The 27950-nt window shown below is 37.0% G+C and overlaps 1 protein-coding gene across 1 annotated transcript in view; it reads left to right on the top strand.

Moving 5' to 3' along the window:
* The window catches only part of SMARCA1 (SWI/SNF related, matrix associated, actin dependent regulator of chromatin, subfamily a, member 1), a 34560-nt gene extending 6901 nt beyond the window's left edge, over positions 1-27659 (top strand). Inside the window, exons 4-24 of the mRNA XM_041485314.1 lie at positions 804-904; positions 1026-1126; positions 1406-1585; positions 2902-3057; positions 3296-3427; positions 4172-4240; positions 4974-5083; positions 5737-5963; positions 6513-6634; positions 7015-7167; positions 8505-8637; positions 9598-9746; positions 10340-10459; positions 12672-12782; positions 12966-13079; positions 14926-15048; positions 16574-16706; positions 17496-17614; positions 17813-18025; positions 22719-22829; positions 23516-27659. Coding sequence (XP_041341248.1) covers positions 804-904; positions 1026-1126; positions 1406-1585; positions 2902-3057; positions 3296-3427; positions 4172-4240; positions 4974-5083; positions 5737-5963; positions 6513-6634; positions 7015-7167; positions 8505-8637; positions 9598-9746; positions 10340-10459; positions 12672-12782; positions 12966-13079; positions 14926-15048; positions 16574-16706; positions 17496-17614; positions 17813-18025; positions 22719-22829; positions 23516-23587 — 2749 coding nt within the window. The 3' untranslated portion in view covers positions 23588-27659. The remainder of the gene's footprint in view (positions 1-803; positions 905-1025; positions 1127-1405; positions 1586-2901; positions 3058-3295; positions 3428-4171; positions 4241-4973; positions 5084-5736; positions 5964-6512; positions 6635-7014; positions 7168-8504; positions 8638-9597; positions 9747-10339; positions 10460-12671; positions 12783-12965; positions 13080-14925; positions 15049-16573; positions 16707-17495; positions 17615-17812; positions 18026-22718; positions 22830-23515) is intronic.
* Positions 27660-27950: the final 291 nt, after the last annotated feature.

The raw sequence follows: 27950 nt of genomic DNA, 5'->3' as shown, positions 1-27950 counted from the left end.
AATTGTGCTTTCAGTAAATCCAGACAATTTCCTATCAGTGGTGTATCAATTTCTTTAAAAGCTGGTTGGTTTGAAAGCATCGTCTGCTCCATCAACATAAGTGTGACCTTGGAGCAGAAATGCCCTTTTAAAGCAAGTTGCCTGATTCTTGCCATGTAAAATGCTTTGGTCTGTATTGTGGGGTGACTTTGGAGCACACAAATTGAATTTCTTTTGCAAGATGCTGAAGGGGCACTCCAGGAATCCACCTGATGTGACCCAGCTGGTAATGCACCAGTCAGTGGGACCAGGGTGGGGCTAGACCAGGTTGTGACAAGGCCATGTCCACGTAGTGGGGATGTTGGATCCTCAGCAGAGCCTGCCTGTAGTGCCTCTGAGAGGTCTTGAAATAACAAACAACTAGTTTTTTGAATGTTTGCAAAATAGCATTCTATTTTAGAAATTTTAATTTTTAAAAAATGTGAATATGTGATTTTTCTGAACTTTGTAATTGTCAAGTAATTGAGGCTAAGGCCACCACTGATGTGTCTTGTATTCCTGTGTTGGTCATTAAAAAGTGTCTCAGAGAACTCACGATATTGTCAGGTTATAGCTGTGGCTCTGAAAGAGAGGGCTTCATATCAGCCTTTCCAATCAAAGCTGGAATGACTCCTGAGGAATAATGTGTTAACAGGATGAGAGTTGGGTCAGGGTACCAGAACATTCACACTGTGGGTCAGTGATTGCTTCTGTTGTAATTTGAAGTTTGTAGCAGTGTTTTGAAGTGGTTTTGTTCACGCATCAGTGTTGGGCTCTTTCTTTAGGTACCGCCACAGGCGCACGGAGCAGGAGGAGGATGAAGAGCTCCTGTCTGAGAGTCGGAAAACCTCCAATGTGTGCATTCGGTTTGAGGAGTCCCCTTCATGTAAGCATGCTGTTAACAGTTCTCTGGTTGATTTGATGTGAATAAGATCTGAGCAGATTGCATTTAAAATTTTCTACTTAGAATTAGTATTTTTCTACTTAGAGGAATCTTACATTTACAGATGTGAAAGGAGGAACACTAAGAGATTATCAGGTTAGAGGTTTGAACTGGATGATCTCATTGTATGAAAATGGAGTTAATGGCATTCTGGCAGATGAAATGGTAAGCAGTAATCTTTCGGATTTTTTGGTGGTAATTATTGACTACAGTACCACATTGAAGTGCTTATAATGTTTCATGAACATGCAATAGTATGCTTCATTTACAGCAGTCTGATTTTTCAAATCTGAAATTGTAATGAAAGAAATTCTATTGCAAACATTTTTTGTGTAGTTTGCTTTAAACAAATGGCAGAATTACAAAGTAGGAAAATTGTTTGAAAGTATTTCTCTATAGTATTTCATTTCAGCAAGTTTCTTTCCCCCCTCTTTGTCAATGCAGGGGCTCGGTAAGACTCTGCAAACAATAGCTTTGTTAGGCTATCTGAAGCATTACCGCAACATTCCTGGGCCACACATGGTCCTGGTTCCAAAATCAACTTTGCATAACTGGATGAACGAATTCAAGCGCTGGGTTCCATCCTTACGTGCTGTTTGCCTTATTGGAGATAAAGATGCCAGAGTAAGTGTTTCACATTTCAGAAATTTATGCATTATTTGGCAAAAAATACCAGTTGGGTACGTGGACTTCTCCCTAAGCTATTTCCTTAATTACAGTATATTTTAGAATCTTTAACTGCATTAATGTTGAAAATGCAAAATGTTATGCTTGTGACTGTGAGGAAAAACTGAAAATCAGTAGATGAAATAATAGATTGGGATCAAAGTACAGCCCTTTGAATTGTCAGTTTTTCTGTTGTCTTTCTCTTTGACTTTTGCACCTATTTTTTATCTCTCTTCCACATTTGTAATGTGACAGTGTGTACTCATTTTTCTTTATTGCACTCACTTTGTTACCTCTCTCTTCACCTTTTTTCAGGTGACTTTTCCCACTCTTGTATTTTACAAGCCTGCCTGGCCTTGTAACTAGGATTCTGTTGTAGAGCTTTTCATCTTTCATTGTGAATGCCTTAAAGTAGATATGGAATGTTTTTCTAACTGAAGGGGATGAATGAGCTGGATGTTTCTGTGAAACATCTGTAGCTGCTTATATGGATTGCATGGCTGCCTGTTATTGCTTGAGGGTAGAAAGATTCTAGAAGAGGAATTGGAGCTGGCAGTGTGGCCAGGAAGGCCAGTGGCATCCTGGCTTGTACCAGCCATGGTGTGGCCAGCGGGACCAGGGCAATGACTGTTGCCCTGTACTGGACACTGGTGACATTGAGGTGGTCAGACAAGTGTTCAGAGAAGGGAACAGAGATTAGGAGGAGCAGCTGAGGGAACTTGGTTTTGTAGGTGATGGGACAAGAGGAAATGGCCTCAGGTGCACCAGGGGAGATCTGTCTGCATGGCTTTATATGGGATGATGTTCTTTCATGTGAAAGGATTTATTTGCTTTGATGTGTGCCTTGCAAAACAGAGATGGAACAGAGGAGGGAGCTATTTGGGGAAGAGAGAAGATAGTTGGGAGTGGGCTATATGTAAGTTGGTTTGATACACTTTTGTGGATTGTATCCTTGGACAAGTTAATTCAGAAGTTTTTTTCCCCTTTTGGTTGTATGTACTCTTTTTGAATTACAGAGAAATGATGCTGAAGAGCAAATAGCTAATTTTGAGTAGGAACTAATTTGTGTTTTGCTTAACTCCAGCTTTCTCTGTGCTTGAAGTACAAAGGATAGAAGGCTTTTGTTACAGTAACTTTCAGTTACTGAGAAGATGTTTCAGATGAATTGTGTGCTAGTTTACTGCGTCAGTGATGGTGGTGGAGACAGCTTTCCCTGAGTGCCATAAAAATTGTTCATATTTATAAGTGTTACTAATCCAGTTCTTCTGCTCTAGGCTGCATTTATCCGTGATGTTATGATGCCTGGTGAATGGGATGTTTGTGTTACATCATATGAAATGGTAATTAAAGAGAAATCAGTCTTCAAGAAATTTAACTGGAGGTACCTGGTAATTGATGAAGCCCACAGAATAAAGAACGAGAAGTCTAAGGTAAAATTGAAATTGTTTCATACTTGGAAGTTAGTTCAGTACAAAAGGATGCATCTGATTTGAGAAGATTTCAAGTGTTAGCTGTGGTGTTTTTTTAAATAGAAGCAATAAGCTATTGGGTGATAAATACGAATTTCATAGGTAGCTCACTGTCTCTAATTGACATTGTTTTGGGTTTCAAAAACTGATCCACTGTGCTTTAGTGTAGATGGTGTTGATAACTATGTTGTGTTTCCAGCTGTCAGAGATTGTACGTGAGTTCAAGACAACAAATCGATTGCTGCTTACAGGAACTCCTTTGCAGAATAACCTCCATGAGCTGTGGGCATTACTCAATTTCCTTTTACCTGATGTCTTCAATTCTGCAGATGTAAGTTGATGTTTGGAAGTACAGTGTTGTTATTTTGATTTGCAGACTGCCATCAGTAGAAGAATGACCAGCCTAGTAGGAGATGGGGATTGTCCATGACCCAGGTTCAGGGAAATCTCTGTGGCTTACTGTAGACTACTTTTCTTACTCTGCCTTTTTAAAACAGTGCATTCTGCTGGTGTGGATGAGGCCTCAGACCATTAATAGCAAATGCAATACTTTAAATAGTTCAAGAATTATGCAAAATTTGAGAAAGCAATGAAGTAGCAAGAATGTGAAGTATCCAAACAGACATAAGCCTTTTTTTTAAAATTTAGAACTTGAGTAATCTTTCTTCTCTTTACTGTTAATGTTTCTTTGTGCTTGTATTACTTGCTTATGTTATTTTTGCTCTGTTTTCCATCTAATTTTATTAAGGATTTAAGTTGGGTTTTTTTAACTTTTGGCCCCGTCATCATATAAGCACTGAAGGGAAGCACTTGGACACTGCAGTAATGAGCATAGAAAGTTGTATATTAAGCAGAGTATAATGGTATTTTGTCTGCAGAGTGATGCACTTGACTCAAGTGTTAAAATGTACTGGGGAGATGGCACAGAATTGCAGACTGATTTTTTTCTTTCACAGAAGTAATTTGTCTCAAGATTTATGCCACTTTCAGCTGGAATGAGAGAGAGCTCAATGTGTGTCTGTTAGAAGTGCAGATGATAAACTGTTCTTACCAATTGTGTTGTTTCTCATCACAGGATTTTGACTCATGGTTTGACACTAAAAATTGTCTCGGTGATCAGAAACTTGTAGAAAGACTTCATGCTGTAAGTAATTAAAGCTGTAATCACATGTCATTATTAGCATGCACACTGTAAAGAAGAAAACCAGATTATTTTCCCCTTCATCTCAAAGCTGAAAAGATGAACATGAAGGTCTTTAGTTACAGGAATGCCTATCAGAATTTTGATTAATTAAGCTTCTTATCATAGGTACTAATTTTCGTGTGTTACTGTTTGAAGCAGACAAAACCTGAACTTAAAATATGAAAACAAAGAATTTTGAGATCTTCTTGAAACCATTTATTATTGTGAATAGTACACTGATACACATCATGCTAATCTGAATAAAGGCATGCCTCTACCTTTGTTTTACTGTGCATGAGATAAGACATTTTTTGCAGTAGCGAAAGAGGTCAGAGAAACTACAACACGCATTGCTTATACTTGAAATGTTGATGTGTTTTGTCCCTGCTAGTGGAAATGAAACAGGGCTTGTGTTAAAAAGGATTAAATTTTATAAACTTTAGAGTTTTGCCCCTTCTTAAGATAACAACTGGGATGATTATGGCAATCCTTATATAGGGATACACTTATTTATGTGTGAGTTTAGTCATTGCTGGACAACTTCGTTTTACAGAATTTTTCTCATGGAGTCACCATGACAGCAATAGATACCAATTAGTTCTGAATAAATATCAGATAATTGAATGTGTTAGTTTTGTATTTGTAGCAGTCAATTTTATACATTTATCTGTGTTAAACATCTTAATTTGTGTAGGTTTTGAAGCCATTTCTGTTACGTCGCATAAAAGGTGAAGTAGAAAAGAGTTTGCCTCCAAAGAAGGAAGTAAAAATTTATCTTGGGCTCAGCAAAATGCAGAGAGAATGGTGAGTTATTTACATCAAAGTAAGATTATTTTCTGATAAACACTGTAGCTCTTCACACTGATACTTTTTTTCCTTACATTTGCATATTGAGACAGTCAGAGAAACTTATTTATAGCTGTCTTAGGGCTGTGGTAAAAAATGCACAAGTTTCAGAGAGCTCAGGAAGGGTAATGAAAAGAGCTGGGAGGAAGAAAGGAGAAACTTTTGTCCTTCCTTAAGTTTATTTGAAAGAACAAATGCCTCCTAAGCTTCCTTCGAGCCAAGTATGTATGCACCAAAAAGTCTTACCTGAAATTAAAAGAAAACCTTGAGGAGCTACATACCCAGAAGAGCCATGAGACAAGGAGCCCGGTCAGTGTAGCAGTTTCTGTCAAATAAGTGATATTCAGAATCCACTTTGTTCTACTAAAATGAATGTTTAAAATAATCCAGTGAATGGCAGATCATTGTCACTTGCAGAGAGATTCCCTTTTGTATTTAGGTATGAATTTAGAAATCCTTATTAGTCAGATGTTTCATAGTAGTATAGCTCATTGGTGTATAAACAAAGCCATCTCCCACATCCAGAAATAAGAATGGTGATATTGCAGGGTTTCATTCATTCATTGAAATAAAAACCGGAAAGTTGCTCAAAACTGCCCTTAAAACCTCAGGTATACCAGGATCCTGATGAAAGATATTGATATCCTGAATTCCGCTGGCAAAATGGATAAGATGCGTCTGCTGAATATTCTGATGCAGCTGCGGAAGTGCTGTAACCATCCTTACCTGTTTGATGGTGCTGAGCCAGGCCCTCCTTACACCACTGACACTCATCTCATCACCAACAGTGGTAAAATGTTAGTTCTGGATAAGCTGCTGGCAAAACTCAGAGAGCAGGGTGAGTACTGTTTATGGACAGCAGTGATCTGAATGCTCCTTGTAAGTTAAAGTATCTTTCAAAAACAGCACCGGTTTAGCCTTTCCTGCAGTTGAATGTATTCATCACTTTCTCTGAGGCTTTTGTTGAAAATTAATTTTCTGTATATCTTAACACATGAAGGGAAAGAAATCTTATGGGAATGATGAGTAAGACTAAAATATGGATAAGCAGAAGGAAAGGAAGAGTAGAGCGTCCCTTCTCCTTTCTGTAAGAAAATTTCTGATGATAGGATTATTTAATCTATGTGCATTAGTCAGCACCGGATTTCCTTACAATGGCTTTAAATGTTCTGCTTCTTTGGTTGTATATTTCTCCTCTATACTTTATCAAGGAATATTCTTGAGTGGTTAAATCACTCAGAAAAGTAACTTGAGAAGAAAGACTTATTTAATTTAGGCATAGTACAGAATATTTCACATAAATTCTCAGTCATGCTCTGTAGTAGCTCTGTGATAAGACCCATGTGAAAACATAAAATGAATGTCAAAACCTTCTGTGTTCTGTCAGGTTCCAGAGTTCTGCTGTTCAGTCAGATGACTCGTTTGCTGGATATTCTGGAAGACTATTGCATGTGGCGTGGTTATGAGTACTGCAGACTTGATGGGCAGACACCACATGAGGAAAGAGAGGTGGGAAAGTTGTATGCAAACAAGAAAAGCCTTTGTGTTAGGTTAATAAGTTATTATTTCCATATATGTATGTAGCCATGTCATTGTTTAAAGTAAAGCAGAAATGCTACAGTTTTTAAAAGGCTGCTGAGGGAATGTTTTTCCTAACCAAAATCCAAGTGTGTTTCATTTGATCCTCAGCTAAATGAAAAACACAGTATGTTGTGGAGTCAGTATGGATTTTCTCACCTGTCCAGACATAGTTTCTTACTTTGATAAAATTCTTTTTTATATGAAAATGGTGTAAATTTAAAAGAAATTTAATTGGAAAGCCACCAGCATACTAGAAACTTGTTTGAAAGATCTGATACTTTAGTGACACCTTTTTTATTTTCTTTCAGGAAGCAATTGACACATTTAATGCTCCTAACAGCAGTAAATTCATTTTCATGCTGAGTACCAGAGCTGGAGGTCTTGGAATTAATTTGGCAACTGCTGATGTGGTTATTCTCTATGATTCAGATTGGAACCCTCAAGTAGATCTGCAAGCCATGGTGAGTTAACTCCCTAATACACATTTGTTTGTTTAAGCTGTCAGTGTTCTATTTTGTATAACTGTTTTCAGAACTTGCACTTCTGTTATTTTTCTTTACTTTTTGTTTACACAAGACAACACCAAGAAACAAAGGAATTGAATAAAAGGGCATGAACAGAATTTGTGGAGGAAATTGTAGATTTTTGCCTGTAAATATTTGTCTTAATTATTTTCATGAGAGATTACTTCTATCAAAATACTATATCAATATTGTTAATAGAAATGTAGAATTATTCTTAATTCTGTCTTTTCAGGAGAGAACAGTCAATGAATATTAGAGGACTGTTTTCAAAATAATAACAGATAACTAAAAGCATGCAGCCTTGTATTTCTCTCATTTTGGAAGTTTATGGTTTTACTTTTTGTTTCTGCATAAGCATAAAGGCATTTGGTGGTGATGCTGGGGGGAATGTTACCTCTGGGTTAAACCTACTCAAATCTCTCAGTGCTGAATGTAAAAAAAATAGAGTCTGTAATTTGTTTCATGTGGAATAAAACTCATGTGAGCCTTCTTGCATGATTAGTAGGGTGGGTATTTGTTCAGTGGTATGTAATTTTTAATTGTCTTTTAATGCACTTCAACACATCAAATATTTAATATCAATAGCTCATCCTTTAGATACACATGTTGACTGCCAATAGTTGACCAACTTCCTGGAGACTGTAAGTGTGATTTGTGAGCTTCAGTAGGGTTATCAGGAAGAAATAAAGAGTAAAAGGTTTAACAACTCATGTTTAAAGAGAAAATCCTGGTACCCACAGCTTGAAGGACAGCTGTTTAACTTTTTTGTTATTTAAAACAAAAGATAAGAGAGGATAAACACAAGTTTTGTTACAAATGAGTATACTGTGTCAGTCATAAACCTCATTTGCTGGCATGGGACAAGTGCAGTGTTGGAGCTGTGGCTGCAGGAACTCTGCACATGGAATTAATGTGCTCAAGCCAGTGATACAGAATATCAGTAGCTGTGTCAAGTGAGAGAATTCATTTGAAAGCAATACAAGTGTGTGCATGTATGTACTCTTGTATGTCCACTTCCCAGCTGCAGTCTGGACAGACATTCAGTTGTCTTTCTTTACAATGAGGGAGATGCATTTATTGCTATGGAATGACTCAAAAATGTAATAGCCAGGTATAAGTAAATATTAGAATACTGGTTTTACAGTGATCTGTGCTTTTGAATAGGCAAGGGACCAAGAAGTACAATGCTAGTTTGAGGCTGCTATTTCTGCAAGCTAACTGTCTATTGCTTGTGAGTTCTTGTTGCTGAACACTCATTGATTTATGTTTGTTAGGATCGTGCGCATCGTATTGGTCAAAAGAAACCAGTACGGGTGTTCCGACTTATCACTGATAATACTGTTGAAGAGAGGATTGTAGAAAGAGCTGAAATAAAACTGAGACTGGACTCTATAGTTATACAACAAGGTATCAACTGCTATCTATGTTTGTCTGCAACAGAATTGTTCAGTCCCTTAAAGTATGGTTAAATAACTGTACAAACGTACAGTATTAGAGAAAGCAGGCCTTGTGTATAATAGCAGTGTACTAAATCAACCTAATGTGCAAGGTATTCACTTGTTCAGCTGAATTATTTTTAAGTTCTGTTTTCTGATTAATGTAGACACAAACTTTTAGTGAGCCTAAATGAGGGCAGTAAACTACAGCTGAATAGATGTTACTTAGTTTTGTGATATGTTAAAAGGAAAAAAGAGAAAATCAGGTATGTTTTATGGCAGTTGAAATAATGATGCACATATGTTTCTGGCCACATAAAGAGTTTACTGGCAATAAAACACCTTTGTGTATTTTTGTTTGGGAGCATTTAAAGGAATAGTTTGTCAAAACTAAGATACTCAAGCTAAGTTTTTAGGGCTGTTTGTATTTACTAAAGGGTGGGCTACTGAAAGGATTATGGTCAAAATTTTGATAGCATGAGAAGAGATAGGATAAGTGAAATTTTGGGATAGCAATTAAATTTTGGGAAGAATAATTAGAAAATTGTGTTGAAATTAGTGGTGTGAATGTTGAAAATGCCAAGCACTTCTTAGTGCTTATTATAGAATACTTTGTAATTGTTTATCTTGAGATAAGATTGTGATCTTAAAAGTTCAGCTAAGTTTATAAGAATAAGAGCTTACATGTAAAATTCAGATTATCTGAATGTGAAACATTTTTTGTTATGACTTGAGTCAAAGTTGTTTCTTTAATTTTCCCCAAAGTTCCCGACTTCTGTTTATTCTCATCTTGAGTGAAATGTATTTTTTCTGTATGGTTGTTCTGTTTTTCCTTTCTTGTTCTGTCAGTGAAGTTAAAAAAATCCAATGCTTGCATGATCCTACTAGAACTCCCACATTATAACTTTCAACATATTCCTTGTGATTGTAGGAAGGCTCATAGACCAGCAGTCCAACAAACTGGCAAAAGATGAAATGCTGCAGATGATCCGGCACGGAGCCACGCATGTGTTTGCTTCTAAAGATAGTGAGCTGACAGAAGAAGACATAACCACTATTTTGGAAAGAGGTGAAAAGAAGGTTAGAGAGCTGTTTAATATGGAATTCAAAATACCTATGCACAAAATAGAATGAGATCTGATTACATAAAACTATTTTTACTTTACTGTTTGTGCAGATTTTAGATATTATGAAAGTTTTGAAGAAGTCAAATTAGTGATTGTAATTATTTTCAAGGTTCATGCTGTGTGCGTCATATCTTAAGCACTGCTTATTTTGTGGTCTTTTAGAAAAATGTAAATTTAATGCCAATAATTCTGACAGACACAAAGTCTTTATGGAACTTCATTAGGTAATAGATAGCTCTATGAAAAAATGAACTGCCATTTCAGCTCCAAGGAGATGGGCATAAATTTAATTTAAATTTTAAAGTTAAATTCTAAATAGTTGTAGGACTACATCCCAGCATAATAAATTTAATTTAATGGAAAGTCTTGAAGTCAAATTACTCTAAATTGAAAAGGACAATGGGTACCTCTCTTTAGAAGAAAGTGTAAGTAAAAGTTAAAATCAGAAAAAGATATTGAGAATGTTGTAGTAATGATGAAAGCTGTTTTTTTCAGAAAAGATTAAATAGCTTGAGTGAGCCTAAAAATATCTTCTTCTCATTTTAGACAGCTGAAATGAATGAACGATTGCAAAAAATGGGAGAGAGCTCCCTACGAAATTTCACTATGGACACAGAGATGAGCTTATACAACTTTGAAGGTGAAGATTACAGAGAAAAACAAAAGGTAATTTTTTGTAGCATTTAAGCCTTCAGTTTAAAGGTGCAAGCATAAAAGCCTTACTACAAATGTTACGACTATGAAGGTTTCTAGATTCTAGAGTAGTAAGGAACTACTGAAAAATTCACTTGGCTCTGCTTGAGCATTAATATTCTGAATTTTTGTTAAACTACTTTCAGTCCCACTGTTTTTTTCATGGCAAAATCTGATAACATTGCTCAGATGTTATCCCTCTGCAACAAAACCACTGTGTTGCATGCTACTATACTGCTGCAGTCAGTATTATTTTGCTGTCGCATAACTTAGGTGAAAAAACAGGCCTGATAATAATTTTTATGTGGATCTTGGAATTGATTCTGTTTTTGCAGTGAAGGTTTGTCTTAGTTTGAAAGACACGTGGTCTGCTAGGGAAGGCAGGAGCCTCTCTTGGAATGGAAAATGTAAACCCCTTCCCTCTGATACTATAATTTGAAATTAAGGAGCTCTCAGGCAAAGATGTGAGGATAGGAATAACCGTTCTTTACGGGTATGTATAACAAGGCAAACAACCCCGGCAGCTCTGGCCCCGGAGCAGCCGGAGCCGGGAGCCCAGGGACGGCTCGGCCGCGGCCTTCCCGCCGTGCAGTTCCGGGCACGGCCAGCAGGGGCGCTGCTGGCTCCCGCTGGGCAGGGCAGCGCGGTGATCCCCCCGCGGCTGCAGGGGGCGCTGTGCTGCGGGCTCGGGGAGCGCGCGGCAATGGCGGATCAGCCCAGAGGGAAGGGATGGAGGAGAGAAGAGAGGATTTGCTCCACAAACCCTGGGGTAGCTGATCCCAGTGCCCAGCAGGGCTCTGAGGAGTACCAAGCTGGGCTGGCAGGACATCTCGGCGAGCAGGGGGTGCAGGGCTACAGTGCAGCGAGAACTCAGAGCCATGCCGAAGAAGCAGCAGGGGTGGGACAGTGCGCCCCAGGGAGAGGAGAGCTCAGGATCCCGGGCGCCTGAGCACACGGGGATAGGTCCCTCTTTCAGTGAGGTGGCTGTTAATAAGGTCCCAGTTCAGTGGCTGCTCTCACAAGCAGAGGCTCACCCCGTGGCAGAAGAAACAGCTCTGGGCTGGGCTCCAGTGGCAGCAGTAGCAAATTTCCTCCCCCAGGCAGCAGCTCCAACCTCCAAAGCCGAGGGAGAGAGTGCCTGCAGCTGCCCCAGCCTCCTCTTTTACCAGCCCAGTTCCTGAGGTATCTCTGCCCCTCAGAGAGAAATTTCCCAGAAGTTAGAAGTGCAACCAGATGCCCATGTCCCCTGAGCTTGGCCACTTCTTTTGTTTTTCTTAAGTACTCAATTGGCAATGTTTCCCAGCAACTTATGAGGAAAAAACAAAAAAAATTCCCTAAGTAAAAAGGAACAAAAGGAAACAAACGTAGCCCCCAACAAGGTTTTAGTTTGTACATTGATTTTTACCTAATAATAGAAGGATTGTCCATACAAAGAGGTATTGCTCAATCCCACAATGTTCCCTTTGCAGCTCTGTTTTGTACAAGATGTATAGTGAAGATATCCTTAAGGTCTTACCTGGAGTCAGATATGTGAATTCTTACTCGTTAATGACAAAATGCCCTTCTAACTCAGGTTTTTATTGATTTTGAAAAAAACATTTAGAAAAATTGATTGATGATAATATAGTACACTGTGTGGATATACACATAAAATTCTTTGTGTTGATAATTTCATTACAAGAAGTGATTAAATACTGCATGGTATGAAATAGCATTAAGGATTTAGTTAAGATTAATTGATTGCTAATGGATTTTTTGTCTGTATTGTAGCCTTTATAGAGGTTATTCATTGTGATATTTAGAGGAGAAGCAATTTATTTATATCACAAGACATTAGAGAATTCAGAGCCCAAGTCCTCAGCCCTTCCATTGTGTTTTGGTAGATGGAATCATAACCCTACTCAGGTGTCTGAAATACCTAGAATACTGTAAAAGAATCTCTTCTTGCCACTGCACTGCCTTACTTGTGTATTATCTTTTAAGTGCTTAAGTATTTGTTATAATCAGCTATAATTTCTAGCTTATTTTTGAGCTCTATTATAGCATCCAAATTATTGAGCACGATCATTAGATTTGCTGTGCAGACATACATTCCTGTTTTGCTGTGCCATATTAGTCATTATTCTTGTGACTTTAGGGAAGCAAACAGTTACTTAAGTAGCTTTTTGTTCTGTTCTTTGTGTAGCTGAGCATGATGGAATGGATTGAGCCTCCAAAAAGAGAACGCAAAGCCAATTACGCAGTGGATGCTTATTTTAGAGAAGCCCTACGTGTGAGTGAACCAAAAGTCCCAAAGGTAAGAAGGTGGCAAGTGTGGAAGGGTTTGATGTTGTTCTTTTGCTCCTCTTCTCCATGCTGCATCCCTGGCTCTACCCCTGTATTTACAAAGCCATAGGTTGCCACTGCTGCTGAATTATGGTAGTTTACTTGCAGAAAAGTTAAGCTTCTATAATGTTGATTTGTCTGTGTATTTTTGAAGGCTCCACGACCTCCAAAACAACCAAATATTCAGGATTTTCAGTTTTTCCCACCACGGTTATTTGAACTTCTGGAAAAAGAAATTCTGTATTACCGTAAAACTATAGGATATAAGGTAATGCCTATTTTTAATTTTCAAATCAGTGAAATGTATTTGTATTCCATTTTGTAATTTTGTTGCAGCCTTGACTTGTCAAGTTATTGTGAAAGAAATGGCTTGAAGCCTCTGTTCTTCTGTTCCAGTGAGGAGCAGAAAAAATAATCTGTCATTCTTCCCTTCAGTAAAAATTCTGTGTCTCTGTAGCTTTGTGTTTTGTGGTGAATTCCTAATGATAAAATAGAGTAGAAAAAGGAATGACAGTTCTGATGCTTCATATACTCAGAACCAAAGGTGTGACATGTGGTCTAAGGTGAGGACAATTTGGCTAATATGAAGTCATCTTCCAGAGTATGATTTTTTTGTAAAAACTTTTGTATATCTTTGTGTTGATATGAAGGTAGTTAAAATGACATAAGTTTTGCTTTAATTTGAGTGGGATATAAAAGGTTTAAAGGTGTAGTGAAGTCTGAATGTATTACTACTACAAAAAGGAAACCAGACAACAGATTTCTTGATTTTCCTTTTATTTTTTCTTCCTACTGTGCCTTAGCTGAATTTCTCCCTTTTCTCTGCTGACATTACTGGACAAGCAGTGAACAGATTCTGTTATCCTTACTTGGACCAGTATTGATTGAGTAAACCAAATGGATTCTCTACTTCCAGCCAGACATGTCTGTAACTTGCTTTAAAAAGCCTCAGGTTTTGTGACAGGTTGCAGCAAGAAAAAAAATCATCTAAAAATGTGTTGGAGAGCATAAAATTGTCATACATAGCAATATATAGAAAACTGGTGAGAGTAGAATTAATATTAGTAAAATGTATTTTTAAGAAAAAGCAGAAGGGTTTTTAGAATCTTGTTTGCAGCCAAAATAATTTCATGGGGATGTCAGGATAGAATTGGGATGAGTATGCAGTTAGTTTAGGGAAAGAATTTATTCAATTAATGCTCCAACAAAGAAGGATGAGAGAATTGCTAATGTTGTTTATGCCTGTAAAAAGAGGTGTTTCAGAGCTGTTATGGAAACCTGTCAGCCTGGAAAGGTTGAACATGAATAGTTATCTTAAAAGGTTTGTATGACTGCTTACTGGTGGGGAAGGTGATAAATATAATTAAATTTGTTTAGCTTTGAAGTGGAAGTATAACTTCCAATCTGAAGAGAGTTTATTATAAATACCGAAAACAGCCATAAACAATATCAGGAGGTAACCAATACGCAGAGACCAAGCTTTATGTGTCAGTCTTAATTTAAACCAGTAAAGCCAAGAAGATTTCTTATATATTAGAACCAGCTTAACAGTTCTTATCTTCCACTGCCTTTTGCTGCAGGAGTAAGTAAGGTCTACTAAACCTTTACTGGATACTGGTTTCTGACTTGTTTGCTGTTGTGTGCAGTGGAATTGGAGTACAGTTCAAAGGTCACAAATACTAAATTAGTCAGTGTGGAGAGGGACAGATAAAATGTTGTTTGTTCTTGTTTACATCATGTTGTGTCTGATCCTTACTTGGGCAGTGTGCATGGCTTTACAGAAAACCTGGCAGAACTTAGTGTTTCCCTGTAGTTATAAAACACTGTAAACCAGTGAATAGGAAAGCAGGTCCTTTGCTGGTGAAAAGTGCCACTGAAATCAGTGAGCTGTGACAGCTCAGCCTCACAGTATCCCAAGGTCATTGTGTGCAGGAGTGGCGAGTTCAGGGCATAACGAACTTAGAACTTAAAGGCAGTTCTGTTTTTGGGAGGAGGGGTTTAAGCAATAAGATCTGAATCTAGGTAGTACACATTTTGTACAGATTAGTGCTTTTAAAATCCAGGCTTTGAAATAACATAGCTGCACTACTGCTTTTTGATACCCCTGATTTTAGGTCCCCAGGAATCCTGACCTTCCAAATGCAGCTCAGGTACAAAAGGAGGAGCAAAAGAAGATAGATGAGTCTATGCCTCTGAATACTGAGGAAAGTGAAGAGAAAGAAAAGCTTCTAACACAGGTAAAATAAAATCAGCTGAAGTATTTCATCATATGTTTTTGCTAGTATGGAATATAAGTAATGGTAAATACACACAGGAAAGCTATGCTGATGTTATTGAAGGAAGAAAACACAGAACACGTAATGATTTTGATTGGTTTTGCATTGAAGGACCTTTCCTGTCCTTGAACAAGTTTACATTTTAGTCATCTACTGTTTCCTTGAAAGTCCTTGAACATTTCTGAGGCAACAGCTTGTATAGTAGATGTACTACCCAGCAATACATGCAGAAATCCAGTCAGTGGGTTCCTTGTACATGCATAAAGCTTGTGTGTTTTTAAATCAATAAGGGTTTGAATCAGGACAAGCCTGTGTCAACATACATGATGTTTATGCAGGTGTCTAAGGCATGTCACATCCATTAATTCTTGTCCCAGTTGAGTTGTTAGGCATGTTCTTTTTATACTGGGGCTGAATATCTGCCACTGACTAGTTTCTTGACCTTTTGGCAGATTATCCTGCTGAGTGGGCTTATTAAAAGCTGATTGTTAAGGAGAAAGGTGTGTTCAAAGTAACAGGACTTTTTGATTCAGAAAATTTTCTCTAGAAGAATTGAGGATGGTGTACCTTGGAGGAAAATCACAAGGTCACAATTTCACTATTAATTTCACCTGTGTATAGCAGAGGAAATATTTAAGCTGGTGCTGATATGCATATCAGTACTGCTGTTAATGATTAAAAAGAAGTAGTTGTATTGTGTATGTTAGATTCATTCTGAACATGATAATTGTGGACTGAGCTTTTTCAGCTGGAGAACTCAGAAAGTTCCTTGTAAATACATTTCTGTGATGAAAGAAACTCAGTGCACTACAGATTATTGCCCAAGCATGTGATTGTCTTGTTTGTTCTTGTCATTTTCTGCTTTCCCTGTCTTTTTAAATTGTAATGTCTCTTTCTTAGATGATGTTTTTGTGCATTGCATCTTGTTGTTCAGTTTTGGATTGATTTCTTTGGTACATAACAAATTCTCTCTTTGACAGTGCTTTAGGGTTTCCATTTGATTGCATCTTTTTAGACTAGAGATGTTTTCTTGACATATTTATGCTTTCATCCAGCTGTTTGTCTGGTTCCAGGTTTGCAAATGTCTGAAGTAGGAGCTCTTGCTTTAGATACTTGCACTGCTCTAAGAACTTGTGATGACACAGGCATTGCTGCGCCTTGTACTGCTCTGAAGCGTGGTGCTTGTATCTGCAGAAGTGCAGCTGTCACTCAGCTTGTTTCTTTGGAGAAGTATCACAAAAACTTTAAAAAGAAAGGATAAAAAGCCATTACTAATGCATGTGGAGTCATGGCCAAAAATAACTCTTAAGTGATAGATTCAGTAATAAGCCCTGGATAACACAAGTTTATGCAAGTCCTGAAAGACCATTAGCCACTGTAATTGTGTGATGTTGTAGAGGAGCAAATGGTACATAAATAAATCAAAATTTTGGAAAATGCTTCCCTTCGACTTGACAATGCCTTCTTTATCTCTTGTTGCTTACAGGGTTTTACAAACTGGAATAAAAGAGATTTTAATCAGTTTATTAAAGCTAATGAGAAATATGGTCGTGATGATATAGACAATATTGCCCGTGAGGTGGAAGGAAAGTCACCTGAGGAGGTCATTGAGTACTCAGGTTTGTGATATTTTGAAATACATTTATTTCCTAATACCAAAGTATTACCATGATTTTTAAAAACATTTTAAATGTTCTTTTAAAATTACGAGATAGAGAATTTGGATACATTAAAGAATTTTTTTTTTGTTAAAGTGTGCAGCTTTTTTTTTTTTTTTTTTTCAGAAGACTAAATTCTATTAAAAAGGTTAATCTTGTAGCATGTAATTAACACTTACAGCTGCCTTTAGCCCTCCTTAGTCAAGATTTAGAATTTGACATCGTTAATTCTTGTTGACAACATGGACTTGTGCAATTGTCAATTTGCCTTTTAGTGCCAATGTGATTCTTTATGCTGTATCTCTGCTATTTTACCTAGTACACTGTATCTTTGTCTTTTGTATTTACACAGTGCTTTTGAGATTTCTTCCTCTTTCAGCCTTGGATGTAATTTTACTAAACACCTTCATAAAATCAACTTCACAATGTTGTTTCCTGTAGTTAAAAAGGAAGAGCTCCACAACAGTTCCCTTCGGTGTTGAATTTATTTTACAATTAATTATGTTGCATGTAAATTTTGTTAGAATTTTTGTAAGCCTTTACTTACAGTTACCTTTTAAATATACTGAATAAGGAGTCAGTTCAAGCTTATTTTTTGGCTAGCACAGTAAGCTGGAGAGCATTAGCTCTCTGTTTAAGATTTAATGGAAACACAAGGTAAATTCTTTTTTTTTGCTAGATTATCTTAACAGTAAAGTCAAAAGAACAGAGGAAAAGATTATATTCAACAATTCTGTTTTGTGTTTTTAGCTGTTTTCTGGGAACGTTGTAATGAACTACAGGACATTGAGAGGATTATGGCTCAGATTGAACGAGGAGAGGCCAGAATTCAACGGAGGATCAGTATCAAGAAAGCCCTTGACGCCAAAGTAATTATTCCAGGTTTTTTGTTTTCTGCACCTGACTTCTTCCAAAAATTCCTTCAGAAAAGGAATAATTGGGGATGAGAGTTGTCTTTTTATGCAGCATACGTAGTATACCATCTCTCAGTGATCTGCAGTATCATGTAATGATTCCTTGATGTAGCATTGTATGTTTATTAGTCCTTATTTTTGTTTTGCATTCAGATTGCAAGGTACAAAGCACCTTTTCATCAGCTGCGTATTCAGTATGGAACAAACAAAGGGAAAAACTACACAGAAGAAGAAGACAGGTTTTTGATCTGTATGTTACACAAGATGGGCTTTGACAAGGAGAACGTGTACGAGGAGCTGAGGCAGTGCGTGCGCAACGCGCCTCAGTTCAGGTTCGACTGGTTTATCAAATCCAGAACTGCCATGGTACGTACCCCTTACAGGGACTAGGCATGACATGAGGCATCTTGTTCTTTTTTTTAAGCACCACCACATAAAATTTGTCTAGGAAACAAGTGCTGAAAGAATAACTTCGGGTTTTATTTTCATTTCTGTTTTTTTTTATAGTAACCTTTTGCCTTAGTACAGAAAAAATACAATACAGCTGAAACACAGATTAGAAAACCTGCCAGACTGAAGTCCCATGTTACCCAAAGGCATTAAGGCAGAGGTAGACTAGACTTACAAATATCCTTGTTACTTTTATTGCAAACTGAGTGTTTTACCAAACAATGTCTCTTAAATATGTCTCTTTTAGAGTTGTTGCATAATATTAGAGACTGAAGACATGTGGATAATATACTTGGAGAAGGAAGCAGCTTTTCTAATACAGTATTTAATTTCTAACAGCATGAGGAAAGTTAGTGATTCACATAGAAATTAATCATTGAAGCAATAGGTTTAAAATGCACTTTGTAGTTTGTGAATATGGATTATCCCATGCAAGTGCTTAACTTTCTTTAGATATACTTTACTGAAAATTTTGTTTGTATTTAGTGAATAAAATACAAGGTTAATAGCAAGTAGACTAAGAATTTTAGAGCAGAGCTATTCATTGTTAATTTGATTATTAAGCAGGAATTGATAACACTAACAGAAGCTTTGGTGGTTGCAAATACTAAGGTATGTAGGTACCAACATCAGAATATGGGACTCTTTCAATGATAAAAAGCTGTTGGATCTGCCCCAAAATTTTTGCTCAATTCTTTCTACTTGTTGTTTGTCTTCATTTCCTGACCTCAGGATTTGTTTTTCTGAAAGAATGTTCTTTCAGAGTTCTGGGTACTCTACTAAGAATAAAGAAAACATAACATAAAATATTTAAAATATGTATTTGAACAGGTAGGTATATTTGCTTTTCCCAATACTACTAATAATTATGCAATACACTTTTTACTTGTTATTTCAGCAGTTGAAGTGTTTCTGGATAGTGCAGCAGTTAGCCCTTAATTAAAAAGAATTACAAGTGTTTCTTAGTAAAATGTCTGCTTGAAGAAATATTGGGTTTTAAAATTATGTCCATAAAGAGGGAAGCCTGCAGTATTTAGCACATTTAGAAGTTTCTTTTAGGTTGTCTATGCAGGAATCCATTTAAATAAATCACAGAAATGAGTACTAGAAATTAAAAATGTAGCTCAGCGTTTAATATTAGTTGATATATAGTTGTCAGGGGTAGAGTTAAATATTCAATTTAAGTCTTGCAGATCCTTATGCTCAGTATACTTTTTTTTTAAAGGGGATAGAAATCATTTGCTCAAGTGTAGAAATACGTTCTGTGGTGTCTTAGTGCTGAAACTGAGACACTGGGAATATAGTGAACCTTTTGGCTTCGGGTTTTCTTTTAAAATTCTATCTCATAATAATTTTAGTTTTTCTGCTCCTACATGGTTGAAAAAGAATATTATGGAAATACAAACTTAAAACAATATTTCACTTTCAATGTGCATTTAATTTTCTGAAATGTTCTGAATTATCATACTCTGTATATTTTAGTAATATAGCTGATACATTCTAACGTCCTGAAATTTGTGGAGGTGTTAATTTCTATGGGTCCATTTTGCACTTGTTTAGTGATTTTTTTTTTTTTTTTTTTGGGAAGAAATGTGCTGGAAAATCACATGATAATAACAATGAATGAAGTATAAATACAAATCTTTATAGAGGAGTAAATAAGTGAAAGTGGAGAAGTCTTCCTGAAATGCTGAAATTCACATGTGATCATTTAAACTCATATGAAACAAGATTAAAAGGGCAGCATAATTCAGAAAAGGGCTTAGCAGGCTCTTCAAGAAAGCTTTGTGTTCTAACCACTAGATGTCTCTTGAATTCCATATAAATAGCTAATTTATCTTCCATCTTACTATTTCTGTTTGTTCTCCTGAAGATTTCTCTTTGAAAAACAAATCCTTCTTCATTTAATTATTTGAAAATCAAATGGTTTACCCAAAATGTAAATTCTTAAAGATACCATGAGTGCCTAAGATTGTAATTTTTTTTTTTTTTTGCTTTTTATATTGAGCACAGATTTGTTTGTTGTTTTTTTTTTTTTTTAATTTCTGTCCATGCAGGAAGAATGCAAAATATCACGGCAGTAGTGAAGCATGTATCCGTTCTCTGAAGTCATAAATTATGCATATTCTCTTTTAGCTTTCTGCAAACATTCCCCAGTATAAGAGAAATGACTTCTTAGTAAATACAGGAATGCCCAGGCCTGTGGACAGAGCTGAGGGAGCCTTTGCTCCCAAGTCAGCTTCTCTGCCTCCAGCCATGCGGAAGGCAATGGTTCAGTGCTCCCATCTTATTCATTGCAATCCAGGTCTTTATAGCTGTGAGGGGGTGAACAAAGTATATCTTCTCTCTTTCCATCCAAAAGAGAAGTATCAAGCCACACAGAATAAAAAGTCATCTCTGAAAGTGCAAGGCATTTTAAATAAGTATGTTTTTGTAGTACTAAAATGGAATGCAGCAGTCCATATTGAAATTTCAGTAGTGCAGGATTTATCACTCAGGTTGTTTTTCGTGGTTGATGTACAAGAAACCTGTGTGCATGTCACATCTTACTGTCAACTGATTCTGTGATTCTCCAGAGAAAATTGTTCTTGAGTCCATCCTCTGTCCACAGCAGATGCTTTGGAGCAGTAGTCCATCTGGAAAGTCTAATCATGAACCTGAACACTTTACAAATGTATGTATTTATGCAAGCATTTGTCCCCAGGAAAGAGGAGGATCTTTGAGTGCTTTAGGCAAGTGGATCAAGGTTATTTCTTAGTCCTTTGAGATTAGTTGCTTGTTTTGAGTTTAACACAGTCCCGTTTCTCATATGCTAGAAAAAGTACAGATTATGATGATGAAGCAGCTTGTCATCACTCTTTACCTCAGCTCCTAAGTGCAATATGCACAAATTTAAATAATGTAAAATACTTGGGGCATGTTGACAATCATCATGCTGTTTTGGTCTCTTTGCATCTTGGTTCATCTGTAGAGTGTAGGTTTTTGGGACAGAGGCTCTCTTTTGTTCTGTTTGGGGTTGCAATATATATTGGGATGGCTTGAACTCAAGTTTGCTCGGAGTTGTTGCTTTTTTATCTATATGTTGTTGTTTGGGTGGAATTTGAGGGAGTTTAATGATTGAAGTGAGAGTATTGTAGCTCCAGAAGGACTGTCACATACCAGGGCACAAGCATGGCACCCTAATTCATGGTTTGACCTTGACTGGAGAGTGTGGGGTTATTGCTACAGGGATGTGATAAAAGTGACTTATTGCAGTACTCTGTTGGTGAAGCTACAAGCATGACACTGGAACATTTCTGGAGGGGACTTGTAAAGAAAAATGTCCTGAGGATTTTTTGGTGTGTTTGTCTGATGTAAAGAATTCAAGTGGTTGTAGGATTCTCTGTGTCCATTCTGAAGACACAGTTTTTGCCCAAGGCCATGGAGCATCCTTTGCAGAGGAATCAGTGGAAACTGTAGAACTTAGGCTGGTTAAGCTTGAGGGTTTGAATATCTCAAAGATGAGTCACATGCCTGCCTGTTTGGGAAGGTTCAGATCAGGAGAGCACCAAGGCTGTGTCTTCTCCATCACCATGATGGACCGTGATGACTGAGGCAATATCCAGCTTACAGATGCTGAGAAAGTAAAGACTAATTTCTGGGCAAAAGGGTCACCTGTTCACTTCATTGCAAATGGACCCATTGTAGGTTAAGATACAAGCTACTAGGTAATTCTAGGATAGCCTATGTTTCAAAAATGTCTTCACTGAGTTTAGCAGAGATGAGACGTATTTTTTGGGCTTCTTTTACCTCAGAAGAGAGCTTCCTGCTTTGAACTGGAAAGAAAAACCCATGGAATCATGTTCTTAATAGCACATAGAATATACTGAATAATTGTAATAAAAATAAGCACTGTTAAGTGTTTGGTAAGAGATCTTTTAAATGGGGTACGAGAAACTGTCCAAGTCATGTGAGTTCTGTTAAGCAAGCCAGCCATTAGTAACTGCAATGCAGATATTTTCAGATGTATTGGAAATACTTCTTAATGTGTAAACAGCCTTATGGCATTTAGTCCTGATGGTTTGGAAGTCTTGATGCTAAAAGCATTTAGGGCATTTAGGGTCCTGTTTGAATAAAAATACAACAGTGAGTTTACAATTTAAGACTGAATAGATTTTTGGCCAATTTGCAGCTCTACTGTGTCTCTTCACAAAAAACCCTCCCTAGTCTGTGTGCCAGAGAAAAGTGTTGCTTAAGATAGCTTTGCTTCCTTTTCTCTCTGCTTTAAAGATATGTTTGAAGACCTCTTAGCTAAAATCTGGTATACTATGCTGGTAGGCTGTAATTTGCTTCATTAACCAAGATGAAAGATCACATCAGTCTTTGGAATGTCAGTTTGGAAGACAGAATCCTGAAAACTGCTTGTCAGGAGGACAGTAAATCCTTTCCTGTTTCTAAAGGTTACACTGAGGGAAAGACACATAATGGTAACTAAGCTAATGATTAGTATTATTGAATATTTTAGGAAAGTCTAGGTGCTTTGAAATTAAAGGATTTTGGACATACTTGTGTAAGCAAGAGAAGTTGTATAATTTATACATTTAAAATTTGATGTGTTCTCTTTCCTTAGGAGTTTCAGAGACGCTGCAATACTCTCATATCATTAATAGAAAAAGAAAATATGGAAATTGAGGAAAAAGAAAGAGCTGAAAAGAAGAAAAGAGGAGCAAAAGTTACAGCAGTATGTTTAGCAGCACTTACTTTACTTCCAGTGGGGTAGAATTCAATTACATATTCTTTTAAAAATGTAAAAGATAATTGTAGGCACTGATAGTGTTAGTAGAAACCATGAGGTGAGAGATTAAACTATTTGTCTATTCACAGCTCGCCTAGATTTGCTTAGGTAGGTATTCCAAATGCATAGTGTTTGAGGGCTTTTTTTTTTTTTTTGAGAAGTCTTTTCTTTAAGTAGCAGAGGAAGACTCTTTTTAGAAAGCAGCACTGCCTACTTTCTGCCTACTTACGTACACATTGCATGTTGCTTCAGTTTCTTCTCAGAGATTTTTCCCCCCCCCACATAGTAGTTGCTGCAAGAAGAAATGAAAGTGCTTCTTTTATTTTGAAGGGTTGTCATCTTTAGAACAGAATTGTGTACAAGTCAAGGTCCTGATCTTTTCATCCAATTGATGGTATGTGTGGTGCCTGCGCCACTGAGACCATGTAATGATTTTAAGGATATAAAAAGGGTAGGAGAATAAAATGTGTACATCAGGGATTAATGTTTGCCTTTGCATTATATCCTACAAAGGTGAACTGAAATCTAGAATGCATTGGGGTCGTACATTCCCTTCTGAATAGTCAGTTATGTATTTACACTTTTTTTTTTGTAATGCCACTGTTAAATTTATACTTATTTTTTCTCTTTAGTCACAGAAGAGAAAAGCAGATTTAGCTGCTGAGAACTCTGGAAAAAAAGATGCTAAGAAAGCGAAGTCGTGAACCTGAAAACTGAATGCTAAATATGAAACTGCCACTTTCTTCACTCCATCTATGTGTATTAATTGCCAACTTGTTTGTATTCATGGTACTCTTCCCCAAGTCCCATGCTTTAATTTTGCAAATTTTGTATCCTTTACAATGCCTTTCTTTACCTAAAATGTGTAGCTTTATATCTTACGCATTCCGGTATTTTTGTGTACTGTATTTTGTGAGTTTCATGTCTTTGGCAAAATTCACTCAGTCCTTGGTTTTTTGAAGCTTGTGCTGAGGTTTTAGCTTTTATATGTTTTATATGCTGCTGCTTTGAAAGAAAACCTAGATTCTATAGCTGTATTATTGTTGTTTCATATTTTAAATTTATATGGCTGTTGGAAAATAAACTGACTTAATTATTTGAAGAGAAATATACTTCACCTTTGTTTTCCCTATCCTCTCTCCCTTATTTGCATAGCTACATTTAGAGAGAATGTTAAGGTTTGTATAATTGTGCCTTCATCATCAATCAGATTTTTTTCAGAGGAGTACTTAGACAGGATCAGGAGCATGAAAGAACAAAATCTAATTAGACTGACATCCTTGTTTGCTCTATGCATTAAATGGACATTTTCTCTGAAATGTTCAGAAGGAAACCCAGCAAATACACACCTTTTGTTTTTCTTTATCAGTGATTTCTGCTGGGCTACGTGCTTTAACACAGAGCAAGGTGTTCCTCAGAATGGCCTCTAGATGAAAACTTTTCTATGCCTCATAAAAGGAAGCTCACAGCTTCTGGTTGTTTAAGTAGCAAACAAAATAGTTCACTCTCTGGTTGGTAGGCTCTTCAGCTCTGCTGCCTTGTGCTGAAAGATCTTTGTTGCTCTAATTATCTCCGCTAAAGTTCTTCTTTTACCTTTTATTCAACATGTCAGTCAGAAGCAATGGGGATATGTTATGGAGTGCTCCTTTTTAGTGTTTCTATTTTAATGAAGGGATGAAAGTGTTGGATGTATGATTTTTTGACTTTGCAAGAATGGCCTTTATTAAGCAGGTTCACAGTTCCTGCTCACTTTGGAGTCTGCCTTTCCCAGATCAGTAGAACAGTGGCTGTGACATCTGATGTTTTACTTTAATGTTCTGTCTCTGATCTGGTGTTCAGTACAGACCTTGCTACAGTGAGACATGCCCTCATAATGTCAGGTCTAGATTAATGCAGTGTGCTTTACATGGTACTTCCCTTGAAGACTACTTGTAAACTTCTTCTAGTGCAGTTTGCTTCCTTCAGTGGTTTGAGGTGTTTTGAAGAAACCTCTTTACTCTTTGTATTTTGTGCTTTGCATTGGCTACCTTCTTCTGTGTTTGTAAAACATAGGACTTTATAAAATAAAGTTCTTGAGCTCTGTTCATATTCTTCTATGTCATTTAAAATATATTGGTATGTCTTTGAAGTTTTCTGGGATTAGTATCTCTAAGTTTGATGAGGTATTTCCAGCTTTTTTCATAGTGTCTGTTAAATGTTTGGGGCAAAATGGGTGTGATAATTGGTTGAGCATTTCAAAAGATAATTCAAAATATTAGATTCTGTATTTTGGAATGTAGTTTTGTCCAGGGACCACACTAATTATTTCACTGTGCTTCTATTTGTAAAACTTGGTATTTGTCTGTTGAACTTCATCTGATGAGTTGAGAAGTACATCTGATAATGATGGGGCACAACTTCCAGGCAGGAGATCGGTCACAGCAGTCAGAGCATGCTCTTAAGTGAGTGTGCAGCCCAGGTGGGATAGGTGTGCTCAGGAGGAAGCATGTCTCCTCAGAATGTGGTATTGGAGCAGTTAACATCCTGCTTTATCCTTGGGAGGAGGACATCCCATGTAATTATGGAAAAAGGCTGTGCAGCTACATGCATATATAAACCACACACCCTGGGAGCATTGCTGTTAATAGAGAGAGGAAGATGCCTTATTTACGTTTGCATTTTGGCTCATGTGCCACTCACTAAGTTTATGGCCTGAAATGATAAAAACAAGTTAAAGAGATGGGGAATAAAGGCTGAAAGAGCCAGTTGAAATGTTTATGGAATTACATGGCTAGGCCCAGAGCTTATTCTATTGCTTCTATTTAGCATTGGATGAATATTTTAATGTTTTAAGTCTTGAAATAAGTGTATTCTGGTTTTGTTTATTGTAGATTAGCTTTGTTTGACTTGCATGTTTTTGTGTATGCAGTTTCTCTGTGTTGCAAAGTGTATGGAAAGTCTTAAAATGGTAATATCTCAACATGTTGTTTTATGCAGATTTTTTGGTTTGAGTTACCACTTGAGTTAATGTTCTTTCTTCTCAATGACTTGATACACAAACCATATAGCAAAAGATCATGCAATCGTTCTTTCAGATATTACCCCGTGATCAGACAGCTTCTCTGAAGAATGATAGATTCTCCCAGGAACTATCTGTTACCTCTTGCAGTCTGCAGTCCCCAGTTAAACTGAATGTGCTGTTGAACAACAGTCCTTGAGAGCATTTGGACACTATACACCAGCTCCTAGCAGACTGAGCCTTCCCATCCATCATGTCCTACAGTGATAACTAAAGAAAATTGCTAACAGCTGCTGGTCAGGATTAAAGGAAAATGGATCTTTCTTTTCCCTTTTTCATTCTTCCAGTTGCCAATACCCACACAGTGTGTGCCTAGCAGTATCTTAAATTAAATGCTGCTATGACTCAAAATTAGGTGACAGAAATGAAAGAATCTACTTTTTTTTGGACTGCTATTTTCTTAGGCGAGGAATACTGTCTGTAAGAAATTAGTAAGTGCTGAATGTAATGTGACAAAACTTCTGAAAATTTTGAGCCTTTAGGCAATTTTAGAGTTGCCAAAAATGCTGTGAGATAAAACATTTTGAAAGCTAATTTAGTTCCTTTTCAGTGGACAACTAAAATTTGATTGTGTAAACATCAGGCTTGAAGAAAGTCACTGAGCACCTCTGACTCACCAGGCAGTGCATGTAACATCCTGGGAGAGGTCACAGCAATTGTGGTGGTTTCCTTTTCACATATTCATTATTTCCAACTTATTAGTCCTTCTATTTTGAGTTATGTTAGTGATGACCCAAAAAACTAATGCTGCTAGCCACCTTAATTGTTTTTAATTTGTTTGCTACAATGACACAGAGAAGAAATGAACTTTCTTCTTGCTGGTAATATTAGACCATCTTTAGATGCTGGTTTGCACAAGTGGTGTTACTATAGTAAAATACTAAGTAAGAGATTTTTTTCTTGTAGATTAGCGTTGCTGTTTGATTTAGTGCTAATGTTGGTTAGGGTTTAAAAAAAAAGCATCTTATCTCTCTTTGAGATGATGAGCAAGGAGTATACAGAAATTAATCAGAATCTAAGTGTGTGATGATGATGCCAAACTGATTTTTGCTTTTATATATTCCTCATACATGTAGCTTTGTAGCTATATGAAGGATATATAAAAGCAAAAGTTAGTTTGGCATCAATGGAAGTAACTTTGTTGTGCAGTGCCTGCAGGTGCTGCTGTGTCACAGGCACTCTCTGTACATGCCTCCTGCACATTCAGTAGGGGGATGGAGTACTTTCAGTGATGAGAATAAATGCCAAAGTGTTACAGGTTGATAAAAGGTGGAGTTTTGCAGTCAGTACCAGTTTATGTGAATGCAGAATGATGAGGTTGGTGCACACATTGGCACTGGTGATGCTGGAAGGTATTGATCACCAGCTGTAGTTCTGATCTGACTAAAGAGAGGTTGACAATTGTTACATTTGACTTAATTTTATCTGGTCCACACATACTCCAAGCATGTATGTAAATATGTTCGTGGCTGATAGTTCTAATGTTTGATATGTTCTTTTTCTGAAAGACTTAAACTTAGTTTGCATATTTTGAAACGTAATGTACTCTTTAATTGCATTTGCATGGTATCCATACTTTCATGAGAGCCTTAATAGGAGTAAGATTTGCTGCCTCAAAGGTATGTCGGTGTCATGTTGTTCAAGAGGACTTCTGAACTTTTTCAATCTGAGATTTGTTTCTTAAGTTGTACATATATGAAAATAAAAGTTAATATGAACCTCATGTCTTTTGGTCATTCTGGTACACAGGGGTCTGTTACTTGGATACTTTCAAGATAATTTGATTTGGTTTTCTTGCTCTTATGCCTCCCATAACCTTCAGGCCATGGTTGCTGGATGTAAGGGGGGTGTGTGGCTGTTCCACATCTGCTTTCAAATTATAGTTTCTTGTAATCTAAAACTATACTAGCAGCGCCTATGTTTTTGTGACAGCCTTGCCTGTGTTCTCTTATTACAATGTTACACAATGTATGTTGATCCTGTATTAAAGTGTATTGCTGGTTCCCTTT

The sequence above is a fragment of the Pyrgilauda ruficollis genome, unplaced genomic scaffold (assembly GCF_017590135.1).
Source record: "Pyrgilauda ruficollis isolate IOZ18807 unplaced genomic scaffold, ASM1759013v1 scaffold7, whole genome shotgun sequence".
NCBI lineage: Eukaryota > Metazoa > Chordata > Aves > Passeriformes > Passeridae > Pyrgilauda > Pyrgilauda ruficollis.
Note: the sequence above shows the minus strand (reverse complement) of the source record. Positions and strands in the feature narration are given on the sequence as shown.